A 12766-nucleotide genomic window follows, 5' to 3' on the forward strand; every position below is an offset into this window, starting at 1 on the left:
ATTAGTAAGATCAATAAATTGTTACATACCTTTGGTACTGTTAAAAATTGAAGGTTATATAGATTATGTTGCAACCTGGAAAAATAGAATATTTGAATGAAGTAGTTAGGAGTTACAATTTTTAAACTATGAGTACTAGCAATTATTTAGGTGGGGTAAAGGATGCAGGAGAGCAGGATCCCTTAAGTGAGAAAGATCTGGGTTCAGTCCGCCTCTGCCACTTAGTCTGTGATCTTGGGCCATTTGCTTAATCTCTCCCAGCTTCGATGTCTTTTTTTCCAAAAATGAGATACCCTTTCTGGTTGTAAGTGTAGGTGAGCACATGCCACAGAACTTGGTACATAGCATTCATCCAGTACATTTTTGTTGAATGAATAGTAGTTATTAAATGCTATATATAAAAGGTTGTGTAGGAAGGAAGGAAAATATAGCAAAATGATTAGTAGTTATGTTAGGGTAAGAGGAATATGAGTGATTAAAAATTTTCCTGCTTTCTACAGTTTCTACCATTATATTTATAATTAATTATCTAAACTGATGCTTAATCTCTCCCTTTCCAGTTTTTCTAGAAAAACTATCTGTTTTTCAAATAGTAAGTACAATATTATCTCACGTAGAATATTGCAATAGCCTCCTAAACTGGTCTCTTTGTATTCTTAACATTATAGCCAAAGTCAATAGAAGCCAGACCATGTCATTTCACTGCTTAGAACCCTCCAGTGGTTCTCATTGAAAGTATAAGACACCATTTTTAAAGTAGCCTTCAGACCCTTTATACAATCTGTCCCCCACCCCCAAACTCACACTCTACCACTGAGCTATACCCTCCCTCCTCTAGAGGAAGTGAAGCATGCTAAGTGATACATTAAGAATATTAGGAAGGCGTGGGGAGGGTATAGCTCAGTGGTAGAGTGTGTGCTTAGCATGCATGAAGTCCTGGGTTCAATCCCCAGTACCTCTGTTAAATCAATCAATCAATCAATCAATCAATCAAATTACCTCCCTGCTATTAAAAAAAAGGGTATTAGGAAGAAACTCTGCATGTTCTTCCTTATTAAGAATTTCTACCTGTAACATACAATATTGTACATCAACTATACTTCAATTTAAAAAAATTATATTGTAAAATAAATAAATTTAAAAAAAGAATTTCTGGTTATTGACATTTTTGTTTTGAATTTTAAATTAAAATAATTTTTATTTTCTTTTTCTTTTGCAGAAATAGCAGTAGCAGAATTGCACAAAAAAATCAAAGAAGCTTTTGAAGTGTTTGACCAAGAGTCAAATAATACAGTGGATGTTAGGTTTGGAAATGTTTTCTTCTAATTCTAAATTGCTGATTCAACTCATAAAGTAGAAAATGGTTCATTTCTCCTCTTTTTACATTCCTTGGATTTATTATGCTATTTAATTTATTTTCCTGTGCCCTGTAAAAGGTCTTTTCTCACTGTTGCTTCAGATCTGTTTCTTATTCTTCGTAATCTGGTGGAAAGAATATATACCACATCGCATATTCTAACCTATAGACTAAATTCTGTGAATGAGATGAGCTCTACTGTAGCTTTAGTGCTAGACACATGGTTGGCACTCAGTAGATATGTGTTGACTGAATGAATAGAATTTGCTTTTAAAATACATAGGTATGCATTATCAAGCCATGAATGGGATATTACAAAAAAGGATGAATAATGTTTAAACAATGATACACTTCCCAAGTAAAATAACAAGAACCAAAACAAAAGAACATAGAAAGATGAGGAAAAGACATAAATACTGGTAGATCTAGAATGGAAGACTGGAGACAAAGAATAGTTTGAGAGAAAAAGAGGCAAAAGGTAGAGGAGATTATTCATGAGTATAATAGAAGTTGTAGAATCAGTGAAACCATTCTTCCAGGAGGCCATGCTGAATGAGGAATATTTGATAGGATCACAATCTCAAGACTTAGAACATAGTACAGAGGCCCAAGAAGCAGTGGGAAGTTATTTTTAAATGGTACTGGCAAGAACTTTTATAAACCAGTGCCACCACTTCCAGACTATTCAAGGGACTAAGTGCTTTAAATTTGAGCTAAACTGAATGAACAATGCGAGATTTCATGTATGGCAAATTCTAACTATAGTCGTCCCTCAATATCCACAAGGGATTGGTTCCAGGACTCGCCCTTCTACTCCCATCCATTTCTCCCCCATACCCTACCCTCTGAGGATTTCAAAATCTACAGATGTTCAAATCCCTTATATAAAATGGCATGATATTTGTATATAATGTACACACCTCCTCTTGTGTACTTTAAATCATCTCTAGATTACTTATAATACCTAATACAGTGTAAATGCTATATAAATAGTTGTAAATATAGTGTAAATGTTATGTACATAGTTGCCTGTGGCATGTGGCAAATTCAAGTTTTGCTTTTGGAACTTTCTGGAATTTTTTTCCCCTAATATTTTAGATCCATGGATGGTTGAATCTTCAAATGCGGAACCCATGGATATACTGTTCATGTATTCCTTAGTCTCTCACACCTGAAGGTACAAGGTGTGATTGCAGGAAAGGAAAGTAATAAGTGCAGTCAGTTTCATTACTTTATGGTAACACCTTACAGAGTTTCTTTTGGTGCCTCGACTATGTTTATGGGCTTTACTGAAGTGGGTGAGGTAGAGAGTGGAGTTAAGTTCCAGCACTGCAACTGTAGTCAGCCTTGTAGGAGCCTTGACGCAGCCATTGTCAAGGAAGCATGAGGGTAACTGCAGGCTGAGCACTGCATAGCTCCGAGTGGCGCTGGTCACACTGCATGCAGTGCGAATGATACTTCATGGAGCAGCTTAGCCTTAGTGTGAGTGTCCCAGCAGGAAAATGATCGGGTGGGATGGTGGTGGTGATAGGGTTTGAGATGCGGTGGGGAGCTTGCAGCTCTTGCCTGCGATTTGAATGACTCAACGTGTGAATGGCACATGCTGTTACTACAGACTTTTCACTGGGGAAGGGGAGAGAGGTATTGTTAAAGAAGTCAGGGAAAGTGGAAGAAAGACCAGGATAGCTTTATGAAAGAGAAGGGGAACAGAGAAGAGAAACCAGCATTTACTCAAGACTTGCTGTCTCATGTCTGCATGTAGTTGGGTGCTAGGGGCTTCATGTACATTACCTCGTTTCCGTCTTTTTACTCGCGTGGTAAAGGTTGGCATCTCCAGGTTTTGGAGACTAGGGGAAGATAAATAGTTTGCTCAAGGTCACGTCAGCGTTTTTCTAGTTCAGAGTCTTTTGCTGTGGTGTATTTTCTCCCTCCCTCTTGCCTCCCCTCCAACCCACCTCTCATGGGCTTCATGGGCTCATCTCCTGCTTTTAGGCTTCCTGAAAGTAGCTGTGAAAAGAAAATCTGCCAAATTCCTTACAGCAGTGATGTCAGGCCTTTTTTAGTAAAAGGGCCAATTCAGGGAAAATAAACATATTTATAGGATGCATCTTTTTCCCATTCAGAATTAAAATAATTGTACTGATGCCCTGAGGAAAACTGTGTGTTCTTACAACTTAATATGTCTACTTTATAAGATAAAGAAAGTTACTCAGAAATTAATGCTGAAATATTAATGCTTAGCATATTTGAGTGGTAGCAACATGGTTGAATGCAGTTTCTAATCTTTATTCCTTCAGCTAATTTGTATAGCACTTTAAAGTTTGTAATGAGTGTTCTCATGCTGCTAGTATCATTACTATCCGTTCTTTATAAATCAGAAATTAAGGACAAAGAAGCAAAATGACTTCCCCAAGATCTAATAATGGACTAGCAGCAGCGTTGGGACTCAAATTAGTTCCTTCTGTTTGGGCAGCTGTGCCGCAGCCCTAGAAGAGGCTGGGAATGCAGTGCTGAGTAAGGTCTGGTCCTGCCTTCCCAGCCTCAGCACGCTATATGTAAAAACGATTCATCTAGCTAGGATTTATTTTGGCATGTGATTAAAAGTGAAAGTCTAAATAGACTTCTAATAAAAATTACTAAACAGCTTATTTTTTTCTTGAATTATTAGGTTTACTTTATGATATACTGCATTTTCTGTAATTGGGTCTAATTTGGGCTATGTATTCTGATCTATTGCTTTACCTTTCAATCTTATACTGGGACAATCCTGTATTAACTGCTATCAATTTATAGTATGCTTTTCTCTTTGTTAGAACTAGTCTCTTTATTAGTCTTCTTTTTGACTATTTTAATTAAGAATTGAAGGCAGTATTCTGTGTAAAGGTTGAGTGGTGTAAAGAAGATCTGAATGAGTGAGAGTTCCAGACAGATCTAAGAGCTCGGTTTGGAAGAGAGAGCTGTTCCTTGAGAGGCTTCCAGGGCATTTGGCTGTTCCTGCCCTAATGTGCCTTATCCCTCAGTGGAGCTATGATGCCATATTCCTTGAAGGGCAGCCGATCACGCCCTCAGAGGTGAGCTTTTGTGGTGGCTACTCCCCACCCCCATCCCCTTACCTCTGCTTTGCATGAATTGGAAGATTTAATTTGAAATTTTATCACATTAGCCGGAGTGAAGGTCTGGTACTGTGACTGCCAGGCAGCCAGTGGGGTTTTCATCACTGTGTAAAACATTATGAAATGGGCCCCTGCTGCTTTCCTCCTGGCTCTGAGGGGCAATCCTGCGGTCTGGAATCAGACTTTCTGGGTTCATTCCTAGCTTTGTGACCATAATTTATATATTCTCTCTATGCCTCAATTTTTACATTTGCTGCATAGGATTGGTGTTAGTAAGTAGTTCTTAAAAATTTTTGGAGACTTGTGTGCATCTCCAGGACCCTTTTAGGGGCCTGTGAAATCAAAACTCTTTTCATAATAAATCTAAGACAGTGTGTGCTATTTTCATTCTCATTTTTCACAAAGTTTTTCAAAAGCTACATAATGTGTGATATTGCAACAGATTGAATGCAAAACCAGATATGAGAATCCAGCAGTCTTCTGTTAAGCCAGACATTAAAGAGATTTGCAAACATGTAAAACAGTGTCATTCTTATAATTAAATTTATTTTTTGTTTTGGAAAATATAGTTATTTTTCATAAAAATTATATTATTTACATAAACATATAGTGGGTTTATTATGTCTAAATAATAAACAACGTTTTAAAATTTGAGGTTCAATTTCTAATATGGTAAATATAGATTAATATAACTCAGATAAACAAAAGTTCTTTATGGGTCTGAATAATTTTTAAGAGTGTAAAAGGGATTCTGAGACCAAAAAGTTTGAGAACCACTATTATCAGTGGACATTTTTAAAGCTCTTAAAACAATATTAACTCAAATTTAAGCTTAGAACAATATTCGTTAGGATTATTATTCTACTTTATATTCTTGAAGTAAGACTTGCTTTTCCTCTATTTAATCTGGATTAGCAATATTATATTGTACTTGTAAGAACTTTTTATTTGTATCTATATGTTCTGTTTGATCTTTTAAGTTCTGAAGCACTTCATTTTCTTTTTCATTTTCCTTGTCAAATAGTTTTTGAAAGTTGCGTCTTGGAAAACATCGAGGCAGGTTTTCAGTATCATTAAGGACATTTTTATTTTGCCACATACAAAATGTAGAACATTTTTACTTACATACATTTTCCTGCTCTTTGTTCAGATTTCAGTCAATAAGAGTGAAAATTATATTTTTGAATAGATAATATATACACATGGGATAAAATTCTAAAGGTACAAAGAATATATAGTGATAGGTAAATCTCTTCAACTGGCTCTCCAGTTCCCTTTCTAAAGGCAAGATTTGTTATAAATTTCTCTAATTCTTCCAGAGATGGTCCATGCAAATACAAGTAAGTGTGTGTGTGTGTGTTTTTATTGTGGTAAGTAAACACTTTAACCACTTTAAAATACATAGTTCAGAAGCACTAGTTACATTTACATTACTGCCGACCATCTCCGGAACTTCATCTTCCCAAACTGAATCTCTGTACCCTTTAAACAATAACTCCCCGATCTCCCCTCTCCCCAGCTCCTGGCAACCACTCTTCTACTTTCTGTCTCTTCTGTATGAGTTTGACTACACTAGGTTCCTCATGTAAGTGGAATCATATAATATTTGTCTTTTTGTGTCTGGCTTATTTCATTTAGTCTAATGTCTTCACAATTCATCCATGTTGCAGCATATGTCAGAATGCTAGTCCTTAAGGCTGAATAATGTTTCACTGTGTGTATATAGCACATTTTGTTTATCCATCCATCTGTCCATGGACATTTGAGTTGTTTCTACCTTTTGCCTGTTTGAATAGTGTTGCCATGAACATTGATGTACCACTGCCTTTTCAAGTCCCTGCTTTTAATTCTTTTGGTTGTATAACCAGAAATAGGATTGAGATCATGTCGTAATTCTATTTTTAATTTTTTGAGAAACCACCGTACTATTTTCCATTGTGGCTGTACCATTTTACATTCTTACCAGCAAAATGCAAGGTTCCAGTTTTCCACAACCTTGCTAACACTTATTTTATTTTTTTTAAATAACTATCCCAGTAGGTATAAAAAGGAATCTTGTGATTTTGATTTGCATTTCTCTAATGATTAGTGATGTTGAGCATATTTTCATATACTTAATGGCCATTTGTACATCTTCTTTGGAGAAATGTCTATTCAAGTCCTTTTCCCATTTTTAAATTGGATTGTTTGGTTGTTATTGTTGTTGTTTTTGATGTTGAATTGCAGGATGTATGTGTACTTTTGCCATAACTGGTGAGATAGCATATGAACCATTATGCACTTTGCTTTTTTTTTTTTACTTATAAATGTATCTTGGTGATTATTCTCTATTAGTATATAAGGAGCTTCCTCATTTCATTGTATGGATAAACCATGATATATTGAATTAACCTCCCATTGGTGGATATTTAGGTTGTCTCTAGGCTTTTGCTATAATAGTCCATGTTGCAGAGAATATTTGAGTATGCATGTCATTTTGCAAAATTGAGTCTTTTTCTCTGGGATACATTCTTGGAAATATGTCAAAGTGCATGAATATTTTTGGTAGGTGTTAACAATATATTCTCTCATGTCATTATGAGTGTTCCTGTTCCCTCACTCCCTCTTAAACCAAGTTTAATTATCAAACTTTAGGACTTTTGGCGAATGTGATATGTGAAAATTAGAAACTCAGAGTTAATTTTCATTTCCCTAATGTTGGACATCTTGTGGTATGTCTAAAGACAATTTGTGTATCCTTTTGTTCAAACTGGCAGTTAATGACTTTTCCCCATTTTTTCCATTGAGTTATTTATCTTTTTGAATCTTAAAGATCTTAGCCTCAGTCTGTGAAATGTATGCCAAATGTTTTCTGACTATTTTTACTTTCTGACATTCTGAAATTTAAAAAAATCAATCAAATGACACAGCTTTTGAGTATGGATTTCACTTTGGAAAGCAAACTAGAGTCATTAGAGTAGCTTTAATAGAGTAAATTTAAATTACCCTGAATAAAGCTAGTTTGGTAACAAAATAACACACACCCTGCAAGGAATGCCTCTGAAATAAGGAAGCTAATTTTGCTATGTAGCTGATAAATTTAATTTGAAAGTAACTCTAATCTTATTCATAAACATACCTAGTTTTTTTGTAATCTCTGTTCTTTCATCTTTGATTCTAACAATGAAAGTACACTAGAAGTCGGTGGAGTCAGTTGCTGGCTCTATCAGTGATTTTTTTTTTTTTTTCTTAATAGGCCACCTCATTTTTCTTATTTATAAAACTTAAATAATAATACCTGTACCACTTAAGCCACAAGAGTATTAAGAGTATCAAATGAAAAAAATGAATGAATTTTGAAAAGTATATAAGGTTAGATCTTTATATATTTTTAAATACTCCATTGTTATCAATTCCTGAACAGACTGATACTCAAGAATTTGGTGAGCTAAGATGGCCCAGGGGTCAATCCTGGTATAAAAGTGCTAGTCTTTCCCTGTTCTTCAGCCACATCCATCTGTGCCATTCCTAAGCTTCAGTGCCTTTGCAGAGTGGCCTTATTATTAGTATTTTAGACTATTCTGTGTTTACTTTATATCTGCCTCATCTATAAGGGACATTTCCTGTTGTTTTCTTAGTCTTTAGGCATACTTTGTGCAGTCCAGCACCCCCAGGTATCCTCCTGCTAATGTGGCAGGTCTCTTTTTCACTGCTTCCGTCTGAACTCAGCGTGAGTCTCTGGGGCACATAACAGCCTATGTTCATCTGTTTTATTGATAAGGAGACCTAAGTTTCTCAAGCAGTTGGCAAGAACCTTGAGTGTATTAGGTCTTGTCTAAAATTCAGTAAGAAGTAGGTAGTAAGAACTTTTTTGTAACGGATTAGAAATAACTCTTCCTAAAGGGCTATATAGTATACTACTATACTAGCAGTATAAACACTCTTCTACTTCTTCACATTTAATGCTGTTTTTAAAGAGAAGTTAATACAACATTTCACACTCCATTTTTATCAGATAGTAAAAAGTGTGAGCATTGTGGAGAAATTGCATAGACAGTCTCCCCAAACGATTATTATCCAAGAAAGCTTGAGGCCACTCAAAGAATTTTTGAGAAACTGGGCCTGCGTTTGTGGAATGGAAAAGTATATTATAAAAGAGGGATGGGATTGTTGGCCCTACAGACCCCTTGATAGGGACTGAATTATAAAACCTAGGGTTTACTCATACAGTGATAGTTCACACATATGAATGAAATAATTGATAGACTAAGACTATGTCTGTAACTTGGATAAATTTCAAAAATAATGCTGAGTTTAAAATATTACATAAGAAAGTAAACATTATGATACCACATATGTAAATTTTAAACACACAGAGTGACACTGTATTTTTTATGAAGACAAAGACATGTGTGGGAATGATAAATATCCTCAGGATAGCAGTTGCATCTCTGAAGATGGAGGAAGAAAGGATGGACAGTGGGATTTAGCTGTTTTTACAATGTTTTATAGTTGGGGAACAAAATCTGAAGCAAATGTTACAAAATACTAACTTCTGTTACATCTTGGTATTAGATATATGGCTGTGTATAATTTTTTTTTTCTGTCCTATTCTCTGAAATAGTTCACAATTACACATAAAAATAAGTATTTTTGAAGACTGGTTTATACTTTTTTATTTTACTATCTCACTTTCAAGTTTCTTTGTAAAAAAAATGGTTGGCTTGTAATGACCTCTTGATGAAACGTGATTAAAGAATCACTTAAAGAAAATTTTAAAAAATTATTCCAAATCCTACCTCCTGAAATAATAATTGTTATTGTCGGATAATTATCATTTTAGGCCTCTTTTTGTCCATGTGTAATAGGATAAATGGATAGGAGGGTGGGAAGTTAATAAGAAAGAAGAAATGAAAGGGAAGGAAGGAAAAAGAAAGAAATTATGGAAGAAAAAAAAATCTAGAATATAATCTCTACAAGGGCAGGGATTTCTGTGTGTTTTATTTACGTCAGTACCTAAAACTATACTTGGCACATAGTAGACAACCAATACATACTTACTAAAGGTATAAAAGAAGAGGACTATACCTATAAAAATAAGATCACAGTAATAATACTTTTAACAAATATAAGTATTAACTTAATTTTAATTGAATGTAACACAAGAAAAAAATTAATTTAAATTGAAGAAATTGTGGGATCTCAAATGTTTGTTGGCCATGAGAGACATTATTTATTTTAAATTCAGAAAAGATAACAAGAAAAAGATTAAGGTTGTAGTCATTGTGCCTGTTTTTTAAACAACTGCCCAATTCAGATGTAATAGTATCAGTCGAATTCCTGCTGTAAAAGATGAGAATGTTAGCACTTTAAAAATTCCTTCCACTTTTTACAACTCTCTCAACCCCGCCCAGTTTATCTTGGGTATATTATTTTTGCACTGACAAGGTAGAATATTCATACTTTGTTGAGTGTTCATGCAGTCTTTTAGTATGTTTTTTCTGTGTTTGAATGAAATTACTGCTAACCACCATTTCCCCCTCCATCCTGGAATTCCTTATTGATTTATTTCTGTTGTCTAGACTCTACTGTCAACTTTTTTTCCAAAAATACTCATGGATATTCTCCCCTGAGTTCTTTTGTCTTTAAAATGTTTGTTTACACTTGAATACTTTGTACTTGAATGATATTTTATAAATGTATATCATTATTTTTAATGGCTACAAGGCATTCCATTGTGTGACTGCACCATAATTTGACATATCTTCTAATTTTGGAAATTTGAGTTATTTGTAATTTGATGTTACCATTGCCTCAGGGCTAGAATTATTCACGTGGAATTGTTCAGAGACTTTATCCCTTTCCTAGAATGCCAAAAAATAAATCCTGTAAGCCCAAGTTCTTTTCTACCTTTTCCTGAAGAGGAAGACTTTTGTTATTGGGAGATAGGGTATCTCAATCTACATAATTAATTCTGGCAGTAGGACAGTGGGGGAGATAAGAAACTGCTATGGTCTGAATGTTTGTGTACCCCCCAATTTTACATATTGAAACCCTAACCCCCAATGTGATGGTATTTGGACGTGGGGCCTTGGGAGGTGATTAGGTCATGAGGGTGGGGCCCTCTTGATTGTGATCAGAGCCCTTATGAAAATGAGACTGGAGAGCTGTCTCATCCCTTCCACCATGTGGGGTTACAGCAAAAAGATGGCTCTCTAGGGGGCAGGTTCTCACCAGACACCAAATCTGCCTGTGCCACGATCTTGAACTTCCTAACCTTCAACTGTGAGAAATAAATATATGTTGTTTTTAAGCACTCAGTTTGTGGTATTTTGTTATAGCAGCCTGAACAAAGACAGAAACTCACTCTGAAATTGGAAGAAAAGCTTGATGAAGATATTAAAGGGGAAACTAAGATTTGAGAGAGAGTACTGGATCTTAAACAGTTACAGGATATGAGGAAAATAATCAGGAAAGGCAATTAAATTTTTTAGAAAATACTTTTGAATAGATGATATATTCACATGGTTAAAAAATTCAAAGACAACAAAATACAGAGAAGAGTCCCTCTAAGCCCTTTCCACCAGCCATTCAAAACCCCTCCAAAATATTAGCAACTAAATTAGTACTAGTTTCTAGGGATCATTCCAGAAATACGCTATGAATGTACAAAGAAATGCATGCATGTTATTTTCCTACCCCTCCCCGCCTTTTTTTAAACTCAAATGATTACATACTTTCATAGTGTAATACTGTTCTCATGGGATGAGATGAAAACTGTGATGAAGTTCATTTTTATGGCTTCTTGGTAGCCTTCAGGAGTTTGGAATGCATGTAGTTCTCCAGGTGATCTTAGGCTAAGTCCATAAATGTGTTGGTTTTAATGTATTGGATGGTATCACAAAGGGTGTGGGGCCCTAGGTATCCCAGTAAACTGTGTCTCAGTCTTTATAGATGGAAGTTGATTAGTAGGATGGCATTGTGACAGAAAAATAACACTGGGGTTCAGGCTACCCTCTTCACTTAATTGCCTGTTTTGATGAAGACCTTTCTATTTGATATCTTTGGAGGTCAAGTTTGCTTGACTCTGGATTGTAGGTACCTTTCTGTTGTACTTATTGTACTGTCTAGATCAGGTCCAAATTTTGCTGTTATGTCTGCAAAAAGTAGGAGCAAGAGGCTCTCTGAGTATTGGTGGTCTCAGGGAGTGTACTTCCTGGGGCCTCTGGGCATATAATTCCTGTGGCCTCTGAGTGTGTACCCGCTGTGGCTTCCAAGTTCGTACTCCTGTAGCCTCAACCTGTTCTCCTTAACATAGGAAATAAAACATTGGATTCATATGAAAACTATCAGCATTATTAAACATGGAAGACTCAGTGCAAATGCATAACAGAATATTTCATGGCAGTATCTTCATTAGTTTTAAAAGTTAAGAGGGGACACTAATCCAAGAAGCATTACCATGTACTCAGATGGCCACAGGCATGTTTGGAAATCTGGCTCCCTCTCTTCAAATCTGCTGGTTGCAATCTTTCAGGTTGCATGGGACCAAATAATCTTTAAGTTTTCTCAGTTAATGCAAGTATATTGTAAGGATGTATTTGGAAATTAGTGATATAAGGAGTAGTTATTTCTAATATAAGGAATAAGCAAAAAACTTGCTGCAGTGACATTCAAGCCTCTTAGCGCACTGAACAGCACTTGTTGCCGTTAAGGGGATACAGGGCTCTGTATTTCAGCCATCACTCTGTGACTCCACTTCAACTCTAGCAGTCTAACATGCTGGTGATTTTACTCTTACATTTCTATTCCCTCTCTTCCAGATTCTTCTTCCTATTGACTTGCTAGTGACTGATTTAACCTCCAGTGTGTGTCCCCTATCCATTTGCTTCTACTTACTTATGGCTTCTGATGACTTATGATTCTGCTTACTGCTTTCCCTCTGTGTTATCCCTCTTCCATCTCATCTGCATCCCTCTATGTCTTCCTTTAAAACTCCCAAGGAAGAGAAAAGTCTGCTTTGGTTATTTGTCAATATTGAGTAGAGAGTGCTCTTCTTGAGCAGAGCTCTTATGATAGAGAAGATAGGCCTCTCTTTTGCAGGCCTATAGAGAGAGATTGTTTTTTGGTTGAGTAGCCATCTCTGGTTAAAGTAGCTACGCTTGGCGAGGCGGATCAATTTGTACAAAGCATAATAATCGATACATTAAGAAACTCTCAGAAGTACTGGATTTGTCAATTACCTTACCGCCTATCTGGTATGGTTACCCCTAAATCCTGATCAGGTTGTATAAGCCTAATATTAGGCCATTCCAAC

At 35.7% G+C, this 12766-nt stretch overlaps 1 protein-coding gene across 2 annotated transcripts in view; it reads left to right on the plus strand.

The window, feature by feature from the left end:
• EFCAB2 (EF-hand calcium binding domain 2) overlaps positions 1 to 12766 on the plus strand; it is a 71839-nt gene that overhangs the window by 12911 nt on the left and 46162 nt on the right. For both annotated transcript variants that reach the window (XM_032466559.1, XM_032466560.1), the window contains exon 2: positions 1220 to 1304. In XM_032466559.1, coding sequence (XP_032322450.1) covers positions 1220 to 1304 — 85 coding nt within the window. The remainder of the gene's footprint in view (positions 1 to 1219; positions 1305 to 12766) is intronic.

Source organism: Camelus ferus, chromosome 23, assembly GCF_009834535.1.
Source record: "Camelus ferus isolate YT-003-E chromosome 23, BCGSAC_Cfer_1.0, whole genome shotgun sequence".
NCBI classification, from domain to species: domain Eukaryota; kingdom Metazoa; phylum Chordata; class Mammalia; order Artiodactyla; family Camelidae; genus Camelus; species Camelus ferus.